A 21,125-nucleotide genomic window follows, 5' to 3' on the forward strand; every position below is an offset into this window, starting at 1 on the left:
CAAATTTAAAGAAAAAAATTACACTTAGAACCCGTCGCCCTTTGGGAGGGCGACCGGGGGTATTTTTGAAATATTTCAAAACGGACATATATTTTTGAAATTTTTATTTTTTTAAAATATAAAAAAGAAAAAACCGCTGGAGCGGCGGACGGGGCACAGCCAGCCGGCCCGCGGCGAGGGGCGTCGTCGTCAGCCGAACAACGGTGCGGGCGTGCGGCCAGCTGGCGATGGCGAGCGACGGCGAAAGGCCAATCGTGGCAGTTACTAATTGAACGGGCACGCCACTTGTCACCTGTGCAATTTTCAGCTTGATCGGAATTAAAGCCGAATAGCAGCAGCATAGCCGCCGCACCCTGAGTTCCTAGCTGGGCCGATCGAGCGGTTGGTTTTTATTTGGCGTCCTGCTGTTCTTGCAATCTTGCTGACGCTCGCCACTGTACTCTGCCTGCCCGCTCCACCCACCGGGGCCACGACCACGACACTCGAAACCGCACCAGAAGGGGAGGGCCAGGGGCCCGTGGTCATCCACGCGTGGTCGGCGCCGCGCTCCCTCAGCACCAGCCTCATGTACTCCTTCGCCCAGGTCCGTGTCCTGCCAAACCTCCTGGGCCGAATCGGGAGGTGGTGATCGAGACGAGCGGACGGGGATGCGTCCCTGCCGATTCTGGTCGTTCGGTCAACTGCGTGATAAGGCGTTCTGTTGGGGCCTGGGGGGGGGGGGGGGGGGGGGGTTGCGCTCTGTTCGCACGCGTGCTCTGTTTCCAGCGAGTAACGGATGTTCCGAGTTCTGCTTCATTGATTGGATTTCAACCATGCGTTTCTTTATCTCTGACTTTCATCTGCTTCTTTTTTGGTTCTACTGTCTTGTTCCAGAGGGACGACATGGAGGTGCTTGACGAGCCTCTCTACGCCAATTTCCTGCGTGTCACCGGCCTCGACAGGCCCAACCGCGAGGATCTTCTGTCAAAAATGGTGAGGCTCTGCGCACTCGTTCACTCAGCTGTAACTGACGGCTTGCATTGAATGCAAATAATCATTCACCATTTCATTTGACCTGAATACCTGATGAGATGTTTCAATGATGGGGAAGTGGCTTTTGTAACGAGGTTAATGATAATAAGCTGCATTATCTCTATTGTGCAGATGCCACCTCCATACACTTTTCTGGCCCTAATCAGCTGCCTGGCTCTAGGACCCATCTTAATAAGAAATTCCCTTTATTTTATTAATCCCCACCCATTTCATTTCATGCAGAGGACAGCAAAATGTTTCCAGAAAATTGTATCGTCCATTGTATGCCTTCTCTGTAATTGAGTCACTTGGGGTATTTCTGGTGCAGGAGCAGGACCTCGATGGAAATAAGGTTGTCAAAGAAGTTATTTTTGGCCCAGGGGAGAAAACGTATCGTTACTGCAAGGTATGACCTCAAAACTTCACCGCCCAGCTGTTTGTGAAATGCATAGCTATTATATCCACTAATCTCCTTTCTTTTTTTAGTAGCACATCTCAAAGCAACGCCTTACAAACCTGTCTAGTGACCTGATGAAGAAGGGAAAACATTTCATATTGATACGCAACCCTCTAAATATACTGGTATCTGTCACTTTTTTGTCTAAGCATCACATGCAGCTTGACGTATTCTTCTGTTGCACAATTTCTATTTTCTATTAGCACATCGGCAGAAAGAAAATCCATTATGCTTTCCAAATTATTTTGCTTTAGCAGAGTTTGCATATTTTATAGTGTACCTAATACCTACTGGCTACCACTAATAACACTTGATTCCATATACCCAGCCATCTTTAGATAAAGTCATTTCACCATCCTTCTTGGAGCTTGGTATAGGCGAACTTGTCTCAATATACAGTGAATTATGTGAACTTGGGAAGGCACCGCCTGTGATAGATGCAGATGACCTGCAACAGGAACCTGAGGTAAATCTATAATTAGTTAATGCAATCATTTTATCAGAGTGACAATTGTCCATCTTATGAATGTAGTCCAAGAATAATAGATGCCATCTTGCATGATGTGGTGTAGCAAGCTGCTTTGAAGAGCACGGCATTTTAGTTGCTCCATTAAATCTTTAGCTTTTATGCTTTACCAACCACTCTAGTGCTACATTAGTTTTGATGATCATGACTCATGAGCCCTGCAATTTTAAATACTGTGATGCAATTGTTTGTGGTATCAATCCTTTGCTACATTTTCCATGTATTTACATTTGTGGTTCAATGCATTCAGTTTGTTTGTGCCTCACATGCAGGCTGTCTTGAGGGGACTCTGCGAGGATCTGGGCATTCCTTTCCAGCAACAAATGTTGAAGTATGTATGTTTATGTTGAACATGAAACTAGCACTACTTTTAGACTTCTGTTGTGATCAAATATGTAGCTTTTTCATATATAATGTTTGAAATTGTTTCATTCTGTTAATTCGGTTATAATTATTCCCCCTTTTTAGATGGGAAGCTGGCCCAAAGGAATTTGATGGTATATGCCCCCCCTGGTGGTATAGGAGTGTGCACAAGTCTACAGGTTTCTCTAAGTCCTGCCAATATCCTTTGGTAAGCTGACATTAAACACCTCTTTTTTCCAGTATTTCATTAGTACTTCTGTCCTGGTCTCCTGGATATTTGCATAGATAGTCAGTTATAACATTGATTGAAAAGGGCCAGCTGAAAATAGGTAAATGGTATGATTGTCCATGGCTGACAAAACCTACCAACTACTGAACTACCAAGGCAAACTGAAGGATTTTATTTAGAAAAAGATGACATGAATATCTCCATAAGTTTCTATTTTTCAAAACCATATTTTATTCAAGGTGGCATGAGCATTTAACTGGGAATTTGTGTGCAATTTAATAGGGTTTTTTAGGCAAAAGGTGAAAGTGATACCATGATCATATGTTTTGCCATACCAATTTCTTCTGCTGAAGCGACAAAACTATGTAGTTGGAGACAGTGCTTTATAAGAATGCATTTTGTTGTAGAAGAAGGTTGGTTCATGTTTTCTGCTGGAGAACTTGCTCTCTTGATCACTCAAATCTGAACATCTTGGTCTTCTAGTTATTCGTGACTCAAGCAATTTTTTTAACCACCAGTATCTTAAATATTTTGTTAGTGGGTTTTCCTTGATAAATGATACATCATACAACAGTTGTTTAACTGAAAACTTTAGCACAAAGTCATTGGTAAGTTCTGAAATTAACATATAAAATATGGTTCTGATTGATCCGAAACCAGATTTACTATTGTTCTCCTTGAAAAGCCACTGTTGGTACATAACTTATGATCATGACTTTGTTGACATTTGTGCATCCTGTTGCGTGACCTTATGCTTTAGGGTGATGATTAAGCTGTGACCAAATGAAGCACCTATTGAAAGAGTGTCTTGTTAGTAAACAAGCACTTTGCAAACTATCAATATTTTAACACATTGCCTTTACAGGTTTATCAAAATGCAATTCGTGTTTCTTGCTTTGGTATACCATTTGGTACAGTTCTTAATTACCATGGAGTTTCTTCTTTCATTGCAGACTTTCCCATCTGCATTTTATAATCTCCTTGAGCAAAGCTTGCCTTTTTACAACATGTTGAAGCGTCAAGTAAGGAGACCAATAGTGTAGGAAAGTAGGATGCGTATAATGTGATCGATGTATTGCATTGAGCTTCTAGGACGAATATATAGGAGTACATGGCTTGGAGGGCAAGTAGCCTCTCCTAGAGATAAGGAATGTTATTCCGGGATTACAATCAATCCTAAACTAACCATATCCGGAGTTGCCTAATATACTCTAACAAATAGGACCTCATCAACCACCATTACCTGATCCTCCTCTGCCTGTCCCTGCGAATAAAAAAAATTCTTGTTTGGGTTGGAGATGAACTTTTGCCACGTGACAGTGCAAAGGTATTTGTCACTGGTACCTTGTAGTACGCCACCAGTATTATCACATGATAAATCTCCCTTTTCTTTTCTCTAATCATCTATCTTGTAAAGGTTTCAGTGTTTGATTCAGTTGTACAAGGAGGAGATGCTGTTTGGGAAGGTTTACGTATATATGATGGAAAAGTATTCAAACTAGATGAACATTTGGATAGGTGCAGTAGCTAGTTCTATCTTTTTGTCAGCATCTGATCTATCTAATGGCTGACCTACACTTTATTTTTTATCTAGATTGTTTGATTCAGCAAAAGCTATGGCCTTCAGCAATGTGCCCACTCGTGACTGGGTAAATTACCTTTTCTAGGATCTTAATGATCTGTATATTATATTGCAACATGGTTTTTGCTGATGTCTTATATGCCTTCTTGTGCTTGTTTTGGGTTGAAGGCACACCATATTTTCTTTGGTGTGGTTGTGTAGAATTTAATTTACGTGTAGAGAGGATTGGTGACAGCCAAATTTTGAACTATTTCTGAACTGAGCTGTTATTTTGCACATGGTTTGGTGCAGATTAAGGATGCCATTTTTAAAACTCTGATTGCAAATGGAATGTTTGATAATGCTCATATAAGGCTCACACTCACCCGTGGGAAAAAGGTAAAATACAGATACAGTATGTTATTTGTTACCTTCTAGGCATAACCTGCTTTCTCATTCTATTCACTGGCTGTGTTTTTCAAGTGAAGGTGACATCTGGAATGAGTCCAGCTTTCAATCTTTATGGGTGCGCCCTGATTGGTATTCATCTTTCTGTTCACGCGTTGAGACAGCCTTGGCATCAACCATGTTAAGTCGATGCAAGAGGTCACTGATATACTTCCTTTGAGATAAGAACAAGCCATTAGCAGTGTAGTGAGCTTCAACTCCAAGGAAATAAGAAAGCTGGCTTTATAGAGAATCGTTTGGCAAGAGTAGAGATAAAAGCATTCACTTCAGCTGCTGCGGATCCAGTGATGATTATATCATCAACATAAACTAGTATATAAATAACCGAAAATGGGGAGTTAAGTATAAACAATGAGGAATGTGAGATGCTGAATCCTTCTGATACTAAAAAAGTCAGGTACGAAGCTTGTTATACCAAGCACGAGGGGCTTGCCGAAGGCCATAAATAGGCTTATGCAACTTGCAAACATAATCAGGAGTCAAAAAGTCTTCAAACCCAGGTGGTTGTTCCATGAATACTTCATCAGTTAAAGAACCCTGCAAGAACACGTTATTTACATCGAGTTGGCGAATAGGCCAACTATTAGTCACAGCAAGAGTACGCAATTTACCTAGATGCCATTGACTTATTAATATTAATAAAAAAACAACATATGTAGAATCTGACTCGATCCAGAGGTATTTCCAGCCCTTGGAGTGTGCTATAGCGATAGCCGTCATAACCCCAACCCACTCTGCCTGATATGCGAATCCGCTGCCCAACGAAAGCGCAAAGCATCCATGTACCTCTGCTGTTTCGAAAGATTCCTCCGCATGACGATGGTCCTGGCTGACCTCTCGAGCATCCATCTGTATTAACTTGAATCCATCCAGGAGGTGGAGGTTGCCATAGAATAGAGTGGATCACTGGAGCTTTGCGTGGTTTCCCTTTAAGCCTCAACGCCCGAAGTCTAAGCAGATCAGTCTGCGAAAGTGTGCTTCGAGCCGATGACAGTTGCGCTTTCCAAGTTCTCACGTGCGGATGGGAGGCGCGAATGCTATTTGCCAACTGGTGACCCTGCTCGAGCAGTTCAGAAAGTTCCTCTTCCGTTTTCTCACGAGCAGACAAAACTTGGGTCAACTTCTCTTACAAAGCCTTTTGCTCAGAAAGCAGACTTTGTTTTCGAGCCTCTAATTCCTATTTCCTGAGATTTGGCATTCTTCTCCCGGATCCTCGCGAGATGATAGGGACTTTGCACGGCTCACACACGTTGCTATACATCAAAAAAGCTTCTTCGTCTGTCTGTCAGCAGCGTATACAAAGGCTGCATGATAAACCTATCATTATCCATCTCACGAACCCACCCTTGGGACGAACTCGCTCCTGGTTCTCAAGCTTCCTATTTCTAAATCGAGGAAACAGATACCAACCAAGTCGTAGACTTACCACTTGAGTATGCTCATACAGCCAAACCTTTTGATTGCAAACATTTGTAGTTAAAGCCATACTGTAATCACCCACCAACAATACAGGACGGAAAAAAACTAACTTGCTGTATTTTCTTACCAGCAAAGCAAAATGCGGCCCAAGCAGCGTAGGCTTGTGAATCTTCTCATCCGCCATAAAGTCTTGCACACACTTACCAATAGCATAAACAGAGTTCAACAGGTTGTCACCAACAGACTGCCCCCATGCATACTCCCACAACCCTTCAAGATCACCAACATAATCCCAGAAAAAACATTTGAACAACGTACCGGACGAAAGGTAAGTGCGAAGGGCGAAGTTGCGAAGGAATAGTTGTTACTACTCTTAGTATAGTACCCACGGTCCATTTGATCATTTGCAGCGGTACCTTCAATCATCATCTTCAGTTGAAAGAGTACACATTATATTGAGTACCTCCCTATCTTCGATCTCTCTTGTAAGAAATCCTACGCATCCCTCCCTTGTCAGAAAATAAATAGGAATATGAGCCTGTACTCACTCACGCTGCCGGAGTACTTTTTTAGAATTGTTGGTTTTCATTTTATTTTTGGATCCATGCAAGCCATTTCCTGTTGATAGGAAGGCAGAGTAACAAGTTGATTTCGAGTACCATACCACCTTTCCGGTTCACAGACAGATCGAGGGTCACACCTTACACTTGCGTCACCTGCCTGCCCTTCTCGGTTTAATTGAATAAGACCGGCCGAGTAGGACCCAGGATTCATTTTCTGAATGGAGTCTTCCTGGATCCGGGATTGATACCGGGTCAAAGCTTCCGAGCTAACTGGACCAATACCTAACCCTACCCTTTTTCTGAGAATCATTCCTCCCCCACTCTCTGCCCTTCTAAAAAGAAAATGCATTCCTTCGCACTGTGCTTTACTTTAGCTCTTATAGCACTCTTTTCCTTAATGCCTGTTGGCTTTAGCACTGTGCTCTTTGCTTTTAGTCTCGCTCGGTCCATCCTAAGAGATCGGCATCATACTAAGGACTGTGTCGAGCAAGGTCCGAAGGGATTTGAATTCCACCGATTCCCGGGTAAAAAGGTTAGTGGCAACACCACCATTCGAAAGAATGAGCACCTGTCATGCATGAAAAGAGTAAGCTGGCGGACTGATTCCGCACCTTCTTCTCCTCTGGTCAGCTCGCGCCAGATAAAGGGCGAAGGCCGGTGTGCAATCTATAAGGGAAAACGAGTCCTGAAGAGAAGTCCACGCGTGATGACCAATATTCATCAGAACCCTCCCTCGGTCAGCGTAGTGCCAGCAAGGAATAAATTAGAAGGGCAAGCAGGTTTCAATCATTTGTTTTTAGCATCTTCACTATAATATAAAGAGTAGAGAGAAAGAAGCCTTTTGCATCTGGAAAGAGGACACCCACTACAACTTATTATCTTAGGGGCTTGCTTCTTGTGAAGAACTATGGCAGCTCAAATGAATGCTCGCCTACTCATGTAGCTGTCTCTTCTTATTTTATTGCGTAATATGAATTGTAAATGCTGAAAAAATCTTTCTCTATAAAGTAAAAAAAATAAGAGTTGTCAATTCGGTAAACTCATTTAAAAAAAGAAATGAACAGTCACTATTCGATGAACTAGGGTGGGCCAGGGAACTCGTAGCTTATGCACGCGCACGAGGCATGAAAAAGGAGGAAAGTCATTACATAGGAAAGGAGCACATGCCATAGAGGAATTATCATGTTATGCCTGGTAATTCTGACTTCAGAAGAAAGAAAAGAAGTCATCCCAGGAGTGTGTGTTTTCTCATAGGAGAAACCATCCTCTAGTAAAGTTAGCTTTCAGCACATAAATGTCAGTACGTCACTCACCACCTAGCTATTGTATTCCATCCCACTCAAGTACCACTTAAGAGGATAATAACTAAGTAAAGGGCGGTTAAGAAAGAGTTGTGAGAAGAATTCTTTAGTCAATCCGGCAGCCAGGCGTCCTTGTATTGCTTGTAGTTTCGGCAAGAAGGGCGTTGTATGGTATAGCTAGTAGAGCTGTCCAACCCAGAAAGCAGTGAATAAAGAAAGAGATCCCCATTCTTGAGAAGAAAGAGTCTGAGGAAATGCAGTAAGGTCAATCATGGTGAATGAACACTTACTATAGGAAATCAAAGAGTTGGAGTTGGGAATTCGATCTATTAAAAAGGCCTGTGCCTTCTACTCTGGACGGGGAAGAAGCCGTCAATACTGGATAGTTTTAATCATTGACTAAATGGAAAGTACGGTACTAGTTCAGTGATAGTGCTGGAAAACTCAGATGCTACACACATGGGCTAGAAAGTATCTCCTTTATGTTCTTTACATTTACAGTTGACCGACTCAACCCACAAATGTTTTCTACTGGAAAATTTGCCTACTTATCAGACCTTTTCAACTGGAGCTGAGCGAGGGTTCATAGACTTGAAACAACTCGGCACTCGCATCTGAGAATTATCGTATAATAGATAGGCCTGTAGAACTCCCCCGAATAAATGGGCGACTCGCCAGACTCGAACTGACGTAGGTGATAGATAGAGTCCTTTCCATTTTGGATTGATAAAGCGTCAGGCCCAAAGAGCTCTACAGTAGTGCCTTGCGAGGTCGTAGACCTGGTAACCCATCGTTCGCCTAAGATCGAAAATGCTTAGTCACATCACTCTTCATTCAGTTCAGTCCATTTGCTTAACACATGCATGTCCAAAGAGATGGCGATGACAGTCTCTCTCTTTAAAATCGAGATTGTGTGGGTGTTCAGTCTACCGCTCATGTTCACGTTCTCAAAATATGGCTTTTCGTGAGCTGTTATTTATTTTATTTTTGGATTGTTGAATTGTTGGTTTTCGTGTTCAGTCTACCTCTCATGTTCACGTTCTCAAAATATTTACGTGTAGAGAGGATTGGTGACAGCCAAATTTGAACTATTTCTGAACTGAGCTGTTATTTTGCACATGGTTTGGTGCAGATTAAGGATGCCATTTTTAAAACTCTGATTGCAAATGGAATGTTTGATAATGCTCATATAAGGCTCACACTCACCCGTGGGAAAAAGGTAAAATACAGATACAGTATGTTATTTGTTACCTTCTAGGCATAACCTGCTTTCTCATTCTATTCACTGGCTGTGTTTTTCAAGTGAAGGTGACATCTGGAATGAGTCCAGCTTTCAATCTTTATGGGTGCGCCCTGATTGGTATTCATCTTTCTGTTCACCTTTTTTTATCTTCTCTTTTTGCATCCATGTGCACTTTTTCCCATTTGCAACATGAGTCCACTTTGATTTTTTTTTTAAAAAAAATCCTCAAATGTGGGGTTGGACGTCCCCCTGCGCTTACTCTAACTGCTACGCTGCAAGTGTAGACAAGGCATGTTTTTCCGCAAGCCATAATGCACAAGCTGGTGACTGTTGATTGCCTTGTTATGGTTTTGCCATACGTCTAGTGTAGGGGAAAGCAATGCATGCCACTATTAGGTCTAATTTAATTATAACTGAGGCTAATATAGATGCTATTTTGCTAGTTTCCAATAAAATCTTTTGTTTTGTTCAGTGCTTGCAGAGTGGAAACCACCAGTTTACGATAACTCACATGGTATAAAGTTGGTAACTGCCACCACACGACGAAATTCTCCCAATGTAAGATCTTCAAATATACTTCTGCACAATTTTGTTTATTTAACTTTAGCTAGCTTTAGGGTTATTTTATATTAAATTAAGGGTCGTGGGGAAGAATAGCAGCATTGTGTAGTGTCATGAGCAAATGTAGTTTTAATTATTAGGTGAATTTCCTGCTTGCACAATCAGCAACTTGGATAAATATTAACCAGCATTATCATTGTCTGTGTTACCAGCAACAGGCACAACCAGTAGTAGCTCCAATGCTCCATTACCAATCAGGATGACTGATACCAGTTTCGTCCATACCTAGTGGCCTCGGCTTGTTCTTTTTTCATACAATCGCCACTGAAAGCATTGGTTTTATGTTTTAATGGAAAAACCAGTATTCACAGTATCGCTAGTTCAAGCTTGAAAATTAATTATATTTTTAGGATCATTGTTAAGCTTATATATCTCAGACTTAATCTTAAAATGACATCTCATGTTAAACAACCAAACATCAGTAAGGTTGCTCAAATATTAAGGAATTGCGGCTAACCAAATATTGGACATATATATTATCTGCTTCCAAGAATTTTGTTGTTTGGTAATTTGGTTCCTTAATAGCCACTAGCTTGCGTCTAGGCTGATAATTTCTATTAGACCCGATTCAGGGACATGTTAACTTGTAAATATATTTCTCTCCTACAGGCGATATTTAATTAATGATATGGTAGACAAAAGTGAACAGGAATTTATAAAAAGGTTTTATTCAGCCACTAACTCCTTAACAGTTAGTGTAAACTATTTGTCTATTTCCTACATCAATTACATTTTTCATTAGCGTCAATGTCTTACAGTTTCATTGTTTCCAATGGTTTCATCTGACTATGATTCAATCAATTCTAATATTACTGTCCTTTGAATTGACAATTATGCGTGACCAACGTTATTCTTGTGACTTGTTTCAGAGTATAGATTCCAAGATACATCACAACAATCTTATCAACAATATTCTGGCAAAGGTTCTTTTTCCTTACGATTTGAGCTCTTCCTTAGTTAGCTCCCTATATATACCTTAACTAAAGTGGTGCTTTTTTTTATCTTTTTGATATTATTACTATTAGTGCTCAGTTATTCATCATCTTATGCAGATAGAAGGTAATCTTGCCCAGGCTGAGGATGCCATTATGCTAGACAAGGATGGTTTTGTATCAGAGACAAATGCAACAAACATTGTAAGCATACCTTCAGCATATCTACAAATAGACATTTGTCATATGATTGTTGTTAAACTGCCACTGTGTTTAACTGCAGTTCATGGTTAAGAAGGGAACTGTATTGACACCTCATGCTGACTATTGCCTTCCAGGAATTACACGCGCGACTGTAAGTATAATTAGATTCCAGCTGGAACAACTGGGGCCAGTCTATACATGTGCCTCCTTTCAATTTAGAGCACACAAAAAAAATCTATTTTTAAAAGTTCTTCCTGTTGTATTTTGGCACCTATACTCTTTCCAAGGCTCAAGTGGTTTCACAGTATTCAAATTCTCTTGATGGTCAATACTACTAGATATTCATAGAATTTTTTTCTGAAAATACAGGAATGGTTCTTTCGGCTTTCATTTGATATAGGGATTTTGACATAATATGAAGTTGGGTTGTTTCCTTTAATTCATTATTTTATATGTTCGAATTATTGGATTAGATGTTCTAACTATCATCATGGAGAACTGTAACATATTTGAAATACAGAACTAGAAAGTCCTCATTAGCCTTACTAATACTATGTTCCTCTGGGTACTGCTCATTTGCATTATTTGGAGGATCGAAGTATAGAACACTAAAAGTAGTTCTATTTTCCATGTTCAACAAAGAAGAGAAACTGCAATTAGCATATGTTTGCATCTGGAAAATATTATGAATATGTTGTGTTACTGTGTCCTTGTGGCATTTCCTGTTCTGTATACTGGCTTTAGTTATCAGAAAGTGCTACATTGATGCATCAATATAGAAATACGCACAATTCTCGTTATTTGAAACAGTGTGTTTACTAAGTTGAACATGTATCTTTCTAATATTGCTCTAAAAAAATATAAAAACAGCAGGTCATGGATCTTGTGGTAAAAGAAAACTTCGTATTACATGAACGGCGCATCAGTCTGTCAGAATTTCATGCTGCAGACGAGGTATGGTACTTTACTTACAGATATCAGTTATGTATTTTCTTATTAAAGTTATGTGCAAATTTTTGTGCCAAATTATATGATCTTTTAACTAAAGGAGTGTTGATGAACTAACATGACAAGATGTAGTGTACTTTCTCAGATTTTCCCTATCAAAAGGCTTCCATGTAGGATTTGCCATGCACATAAAACTTGATGTTTAGAATTGCCTGTAATAGCATTAGTCTGCCACACCCATGATATGCTGCACTCTTACAGCTGTGGTTGTCACATGCAGGTATGGACAACCGGAACGATGGGTGAAATTACACCGGTGAGTTGACTTTGTTTTGCTACAGTCATGTTTGTGTTTTTCCTAGTCAGTCAGATTGTATTGCTGTCAAATGGTTTTGATAAGCTTGAAAAGTGAGGTTGGATTAGGTGAATAATAGTGTGCAGAAACACTTGCATATATTCTCTTCCGAGGAACATTATTTGCTCATTCTTCTTATTGGTTATCCAAGAAGGTTTGGCCACCCTATGTAGATGGCCCTCCATTCTTTTACATGCTGACAAGTGACATCAAGTATTACTAGACCTGAACTTGTAAAGTGCTTTTTTTCAGCAACACCCCTTTTGCTACTTTCATATGTAAGCATGAATTTTCTGATATGAGTTTCTTTTTTCCCCAACAACTGTTCTGAGATGAGTTTCATATGTTCATATGTAAGCATATTCTATAGCTGCTTTGTTGCTCATACGTTCTGCTCTGATATAGGTTGTAATGATTGACGGGCGTGAAATTGGTGATGGGAAAATAGGTCCAGTCACAAGACAAATCCAGAAGGCATACAAAATCCTGACAGCAGGGCAAGGGGTACCAATACCCAGAAACGATATCGCATAATCGTCACTGGGGCATCCCTTATGTAGTTATCTACCACGAGGACCAACCCTCAGGGAGCCTGAATGCATTCATCTAGAATAATAATAAAGTAATAACCGCCATATGGACATGCACCAGCACCGTGCATCATTGTTGTACCAAACAGGATACTGTTTATTATTATCTACAGCTGAAGATCATGTTATTCAATGAGTCATGGTTAATGGTTTGTTCCCAACTCAATTATGTTTACTGTTCTTATTTCTGATCCAATTTGTCATCAATTTCACTGCATACTTGGTGAGATTCCAGTGCAATTAGTAAATTTCTGAACTTCTGAACCTGAAAACTTGTGGGAAGCTATGGCAAATCTTAGCAACAAGATGAGTCAATGACTCAAATTGTGTTGTGCCAGACACATAGTTGGTCAAATATTGCTCCCTAAGATGTGACAAGCTGCGACTATGAACAAAACAGGCAAACCCGCGCTCATCAAAAGAAAAGGATTAAGTTCGTTAATAATTTGCAATTGTGTATACCGAATGGGTTCATTTGTGATGAATTTTAAAATAATACATAGAGGAAACTCAAAACACATAATCCATCTCCTGCTCTTTGCTAAACTACTCACTGTTGTCCGCCGTAGTGAGACTGAAACACGCTAGGGAATACTCCATGTCTACTAGATTGTCCCATCTCTTATAGAAACAGACCATGCATCTGGCAAAAGAAGCCGGGCTTCTTCAGCAAGAAACATGAATCCATGGAGTCCCCGTACGGTAGAAACATTCGAGCCAACCAAAAGATGCAACAGCAGAAGTCCAGCTCCGAAAATGTATTATGTTCGTGCATCACACAATGTATTTAGATGAACAAATGAAGACGCATACAGAGCATAACAGTACGGAGAGGATACCAGAGCTGCGTAGCAGTTCATGAAATTGGTACTACCATACTGCAATGAAAGCATCAGTTACGATAACAATGTAGCCTCAAAGGACTGCAATGACAGCGTCATTAGTAACTCTCTCGAATATGTCGCGCTGCAGGAACAACAATAAGCAGTCACTGATCCACTGGTTGCAGGGTTCTTTCATCAACGTGCCGTCTATGAACTTCAAAGCGGAGGATGCTGTCTTGGCGGTGGCTGGTGTCCCGGGAAGGATGAGAGCAAGCTTCAGGAGCAGATAGACCAGTGGATACACGGTGTTCTTGCCAGTCTCCACCATCTTAACAGAAAGATCGCTGACAGCGTTCATTTCACGAAATCTTGCATCAGAGCGTACGTCCATTATGAAGGCTGTGAGTTGCAGATCAAGTGCTGCGATCGCATTATCAGAGAACTCGGATTGGTAGAGCCGAGCATACTCAATGAGGTTTTCCTTATCGAAAGCCTGGAAAGAGTTCTGTGGACTAAGGCATGACGAAAGAAGAAATAATGCCGAGCTTTGCTCACTGAAACGCCTGTCAAGCTCGTTGAGGTGAATATTGATGACCTTCTCAAAGAAATCAACATGGTAGTGTTCCAGGTTTGTCATTGTTGTAGCCTCATCCCTCGGCCTTAGCCGGGGATCGAATTTTTCTCCCATGTTGGGCATAGGAATTTCATTATCACTGCAGAACATGCCGATTTTGTTAAGAAAAGATGTCCATCCTTCGTCCCTCATTACCTGCAGTTGCCTCTTCACCTCCCGGAGGAGCGCCATACAATTCCCTGCGTCCACGTATTTCCCATCCAGGGCCAGTGACAGCTCATTTGTAATGCTCAGTACATCTTGCATCAACAGCAGTCCAAAAGCAAAGTCATAGGACAATCCTTCAAGTACTTTGTATGCCAGATATGATTGATCATTGTTTTTGACGACATCTCTCACAAAGAAAAGTGCTTCACAAATTGGATCGAAATAAGTAGCAAATTTCACGAGTGCCTCATAGTATGAACCCCAACGTGTTTCACCAGGCTTCTTAAGATCATTGTCCAGGTTCACCCCTCCCTCTTGGATTAGCGCACAAACCTTTTCCGTGAACTGGGGACAGTCTTGGATTAGATTTGACAATGCATCTACTGTTTGGAAGAGCTGGGAAACATCAGATTGGCCATGGGAAGAGCATACAAGAGACGAATGCAGCTGGCAGACATAAGGATGAACGTAGTACTCCAATGCATTTTTGTTAGTGATTGATGTCTTTAGTTCAGTGAAAATTTCATCACTGTAACCAAACAAGCCATAACCTTGGCCACGAAGCTTTGACAAACTCAATCCAGCTTCAGAAAGCATTGATCCAACCGCCATTTTGAGAGATGAACCATGGGCTGATGGCTCCGGCACAATACCAAGAAGCCTCTCCACAACATCACCCTTGCCATTGATATAGCGTGCAAACAGAACCATACAGGACATGAACTTGCTAGGTATGTAAATCACATCAACATATACCCCATAGAAATCTCCCTGGAGCTCACAGGCAATACCTTTTCTCGTTTCCTTTGCAAACGCGTGAGCAATATCCTTGTCAAGGGTAGGCGTTATCGTCCACATCCGACGCGGACCACTCCGCTGGGAGATACCAGGATCCTGAAACAGCATGTTGACCATGAAGCCTGACATGTCCACAATCATCCTTTCGGCGAAGCATCTCCCTGACCCATTGTCCAGAAAAGGCATCCCTTCTCTGAAGACAAACCTCATGAGATCAACTGCCCGATCAATGTCAACCTTCTTAGGAGATGAACTTTCCTGACGCTGCTCCATAACGACATCATCTGCATCTGCATCTGCATCTGAAGATTTTCCCTTCCTCTTACGAGATGGGCCTTGCTGAAGCTCCTCCATGAGGACATCAGCTGCAGATGTGCTTGAAGATTCATCAGAGTGTATGCGGGCACAAAATCCCCCCCCCCCCCATTCGCTTTAGCACGACGATCGCAATCGGAGAGGAGGCGGACAATGCCGAAGTAAGATTTCACGTCAGAAAGAAACCTAGATTATACTTGGCTTCGTCGCATTTGGCACAGCAGCTTATGCGGGTTTAGCAGTAAACATGATCGTGGAGGGAAATGGATTTGGCGATCAAGAAATGGTACCTCGAACTCGGGGGAGGATGAGGCGGCTAGCCGCGGCAAGAAAGCGAAGCGACGCGTCTTTGTGCGCTGCTGCCCTCTTTCGCACTCTGCAAAGTGTTTTGCAAACAAACCTAGCGTCCGAGGATCTCTCGTCTCCTTGGGTAATGTAATGTTGACGATCAAAATTGGCATTAGACAATACGTACCGATCTGATCGGTATGCCCTAGCGGTTTGACTGGTCAGACGTTTTAGTCGGTCCGGCAGCAGCCGACCGGTCTGACCGGTAGTGTCGACCGCTCTGACCGGTCCAAGTGGAATCCGAGTACAACTAGGGATTTTAATAGATTTAGATCTTGTAATAAGATTTCTTTCGGAATAAATCCACCCCACCCTATAAATATAAAGGGTCACGGCCGATTAGGGAATCCAATCGATCAAATCAATACAACTTTTATCTTTTTACTTTTCTTTTGCTCTAGCTTTTTCCCATCTACTATATGTTGTTCCTCCTTCGTCTCTACGTTGATTGAGAGCGTTCTAGGTGGCCTGCTGACCCTAGAACAACCCTGCATGCGCCTGCCTCGACGGGTCCTTCCCGGGCGACATTCGTTGGTCTCGCCGCCGGCCTGCCCGGCGACAACCGGTCTGACCGGTATACCCGACCGATCTGACCGGTCTGAGCATCGGCATTGCATCGTGTCGTCGCTCGCTGCGCATTCAAGCGTTTTCGTGTGTTGGCTCTAGTTTTGCGCCAACATATTTTGGCGGCTCCGCTAGGGAAAAGAAGAAATAAATCGGTTGCCATGGCCGGTATTCCTAAACCTGGTGAAGTTGATTCTGCCAATATCCGGAGGCCGAATGTTCAGCAATTTTCGGTCGAGCATCAGAAGATTCTTGATGGCGTCCAGAAGAACATCAGAGAAGATAAGGAGAAGGAGATCCAGAAAATTAGAGAAGAGAAGGAGAAAGAGATCCAGAAGCTGGAAGAAGAAGCCATGAATCAGTACATCTCGCACTTCTCCATCGACCGGCAAGGGAAGGTCACGACAGATGGCGCCTTCGACGCTTCACAGTTTGAGGTAAATTCGATGAGAACGAACAGCCTATCATTAATTCCGAAATAGCTAATGCTATAGATGATGTTGTTTTTTCTCATGTGAATAATAAGTTGGAATTTATTGGCCAAAATATGCATGATATGTTTGATGATCGCTTTAGCCGAATTGAAATACATCTTGGTATGAAATCTGTCGGTAATAATACATCTACATCTAATACCGATAAGACAATGTATGGCTTGGCAATTCCAACTAATAATGCTATTGTGACTAATTCGGCTAATCAGCGAGGCCGAATTATTTATAATACATCACCTAACGTCAATGTGTCATATGGGGGCATCAAGTTCGTTGCGACATTCTACACCGCCGAACTTTGCTCAACCTAATAATACACCGATCACTAATCGGCTTAACGCTGATGATGTTGGATCAGGTAGTATTAAAGAGGAGGTGATTAAGATATTTCGGCAAACTTTTGGTATAGAGCCTAAAGCCAAATGCCGATCTTATCAAAGACCATACCCTGAGAATTACGATTATGTTCCATATCCTTAAGGGTTTAAAATTCCTGAATTTGTTAAATTCACTGGTGATGATAGTAGAACTACATTGAAGCATATTGGTCAATTTATTATACAATGTGGTGAAGCTAGCACTAATGACATTTACAAATTGAGATTATTTACTTTATCTCTATCGGGTGCTGCCTTTATTTGATTTATTTCGTTGCCACCCAATTCAGTTTTTACTTTTGCTGATTTAGAGCAGAAATTCCATGATTATTTCTTTACTGGTGAAACTGAATTGAGATTGTCACATCTTTCATCGGTTAAACAAAAAATACATGAAGGTGTTTCCGAGTATATTAGAAGATTTAGAGATACTAGAAACCGATGCTATAGTTTGACAATTTCTGATAGAGATTTGGCTGATCTAGCTTTTGCTGGTTTACTTGATTTTCATAAAGCAAAGCTAAAGGGACAAGAATTTCTAGATATTAGTCAAGTACTACAAAAAGCTCTGGCTAATGAAAGCCGAGCTAAAGAAGCTAGAGATTCTCAAAAGTCCAACAAAAAACCTAATCGTCCTGTTTATGTGCTTGGGTGTGATTCCAATTGTTCGGACGATGAAGGTAAAGATGTTTATACCGCTGAATTTGTTTGGCCCTCCAATGATAAACCTTGTGTGTGCGGTTCTCTTAAGCCGATTCACAAAGATCGGCAGGAAAGATTTACTTTTGATGTATCCAAATGCGAGAATATTTGATGAATTGTATAAGAATGGATACATCAAGATGTCGCATGTCATACCGCCACTTGAAGAATTAAAGCGGCGAGGTTATTGCAAATTTCATAATACTTTCTCTCATGCGACTAATGATTGTAATGTGCTTCGGAGACAGATTCAATCGGCTGTTAATGAAGGCCGAATAATTGTTCCACAAATGAAAGTGGATCAGAATTTTTTTTTCTGCACATACATATGTGCTTGAGTTGAGTAATCTCAAAGTGTTAATTCGGCCGAATCAAGCCGAGTCAACAAGAGGGAAAAATATAATTATCGGTGAAGAGAGATTTGAGCCCTCGAAATCTCACCAGGAAGCTCCAGCGAAGAAGATCCCTGAAGATTTATCGAAGGATTCAACGCTCGGGGGGCAAGAACAGAAAAAGGGCGCCAGATCTGCTCAGACCGGTTTGACCGATCAGGAAACCGGTCTGACCGGTCACTCTGGGAGTTTTGGAAAAAAATTCCAGAAACAATAAGGAAAAAAGAAAGGCCGAGTTTTAAAGAACTCTTGGCCAAATATGAGAAGAAAGGAGTCGTCCAGAAGCAGAAAGGATGGCCAGATAAGGTTAAGGATACAAAGCCATCATCGTCTCAAGTGCAATTGAGTTTGAGCCAAGGTAATTTATTTAATAGGCCGATTGCTTCTTGGTATTGTTGGTATCCTTGTTATATGTCTTTGGATTATAGTAGGATGCACATGCAGTCATATTATGTTCATTATCCTCATATATATCCAAGTTTTGCTTCGCAAAGACCGATTAGCGATAATCTGGTCAAAAGGGACACTAATTGCAGCAAGGAGTGTGAGAAAAACATAAAACAAGAGTCAAAATATCTACAGCCGGGGTGGTGTCCCTCAGGTTTATCTCACACTAAAAAAAGGAGGTTGCAAAGGATGCGCAAGAAAGAGTCCATGGAACAGCAAGCGGAGGTTGTTCCAGCAAAGTCGGTGACCATGAAGCCGGTATGGAGGCCCAAGCAAGTTGTTTCGTCGTCAGCTTGAAGAAGAAGCAAGATATGGTCGATAAATTATTATCGCCCTTAGCACGAAAAAATGGCAGATGTATTCATCGCCCTTAGACAATTTTGGTCCAGAAGAGTGTTCTTTGGCACGCAAGCTTTACCAAAGAACAGGGGGGGCATATGTCGACGACCAAAATTGGCATTAGACAATATAGACCGGTCTGACCGGTACGCCCTAGCAGTCTAACCGGTCAGACGCTGTAGTCGGTCCGGCAGCAGCCGACCGGTTTGACCGGTCAGACCGGTCCAAGTGGAATCCGAGTACAACTAGAGATTTTTAATAGATTTAGATCTTGTAATAGGATTTCTTGTGGGATAAGTCCACCCCACCCTATAAATATAAAGGGTCACGGCCGATTAGGGAATCCAATCGATCAAATCAATACAATTTTTATCTTTTTACTTTCCTTTTACCCTATCTTTTTCCCATCTACTATTTGTTGTTCCTCCTTCGTCTCTACGTCGATTGAGGGCGTTCTAGGTGGCCTGCCGACCCTAGAACAACCCTGCGTGCGCCTGCCCCGACAGGTCCTTCCCGGGCGACGTTCGTTGGTCTCGCCGCCGGCCTGCCCGGCGACAACCGGTCTGACCGGTATACCCGACCGGTCTGAGCATCGGCACTGCATCGTGCCGTCGCTCGCTGTGCATTCAAGCGTTTTTGTGTGTTGGCTCTAGTTCTGCGCCAACAGGTACGAGGTGTTTTTATTATTAGTAGCAGTAGGATGTACTGCTACTAATAGCTCACGTGTTATTATACGTTCTATATATATAGGTACACCCAACTAATTATTACTGAACAAATTTCCGGTAGTAACAGCTGCGTGCAATTACTGGTGATTATTGACACTTTTTTACTAAATGTGATTCAGTAATTTATGACTGATTTGTTCAGTAATTTCATTGTGGGTGTAGAATAAAGGAATAAGTTCAATTTACTCCTCTAAACTTATCAAAGAGTCTGGAATACATCCTGGAACTACAAAGCCAGGCATCGGACCCCCCCCCCCCTTGTTTTTCGCTGACGTGGCGGCGGGCCCTGCATGTCAGCCTCTCTTTCTCTTTCTCTCTCCACCTCTCCTCCCCTACCTCCCTCTCCCCGCAACGCGCTCTTTTCTTGCCGGTGCCGGCGGGGGGCCGCCCGCAGACTCCCAACAGCGCCTTGGGCCCTCGCTATCGCCGCCTCCTACGGCGAGGAAGGCGCCCACTTCACCGTCTCTGCCTGCTACCCCTTGGGCTCTTCGCCACCGCTGCCGCCTCCTACGGCAAGAAAGGCGCAGTTGACGACGAGCGAGAGCCCATGCCGGGGAGCTCCTCCCGCGGCAGGGCGGGCATGCTCGGCGCAGGGCTGCACACTAGTGGCCCGCGACGAGCACGCCTCGACGGCTGCCCCGGCCAGTGCGGCGGGGTCTCGTTCCCAGCAGCACAGTGACGGAATCGGAGGGGGGGAGGGGCCGAATAGGGGCGCGCGGGGGTGGACGGTGGTGAGCTGAGCATGCTGAGCTCGCTCTCGGCTGCACGGAGCAGCATCGCGGGCGAGATGTCGGTGCGTCGGCGTGTGGCACGGGGGCCTAGCCATCGTCGGCTGCTAGCGGCGAGGCGATGGGGGACTGGCAAGACTGGGCGGCAGCAACGGTGGTGGGTGGTAGTGGGGCCGGCAGCGACAGCGACAAGTCAAGATGGCAATGGGTATGTACCCGACGGGTAGTGGCCACCCACACTCGTACCCGCTGGGCTAAATATTACCCGTTGGGTTACCCGCACCCGCACACGGGTAGAAAAATACTTCTATACCCATACCCGGCGGGTAACCCACACCCGAAAATATACCTGACATTCACATGAAAAATTAAGTCATTCCAAGCTTCATTCACATGGTTACAAGTCACTAATCCACCATGAATTAAAGAAAGATCACACAGGTTACAAGTTCCCAAATGCAATTAAAAGATAAGACATAAAAAAAAGCAAATGCACA

General features: G+C 42.6%; 1 protein-coding gene and 1 pseudogene across 1 annotated transcript; one reads left to right on the plus strand and one right to left on the minus strand.

The window, feature by feature from the left end:
• The first annotated feature begins 425 nt into the window (after window positions 1-425).
• LOC120652300 lies at window positions 426-12,927 on the plus strand (annotated as a pseudogene).
• Window positions 12,928-13,706: 779 nt separating this feature from the next.
• LOC120648128 lies at window positions 13,707-15,548 on the minus strand. The gene has a single exon (XM_039924880.1). The coding sequence runs from the start codon at window positions 15,546-15,548 to the stop codon at window positions 13,707-13,709; it is 1,842 nt and encodes a 613-aa protein (XP_039780814.1).
• Between the last annotated feature and the right edge of the window lie 5,577 nt (window positions 15,549-21,125).

This window comes from Panicum virgatum, chromosome 9K (assembly GCF_016808335.1).
Source record: "Panicum virgatum strain AP13 chromosome 9K, P.virgatum_v5, whole genome shotgun sequence".
Taxonomy (NCBI): Eukaryota; Viridiplantae; Streptophyta; class Magnoliopsida; order Poales; family Poaceae; genus Panicum; species Panicum virgatum.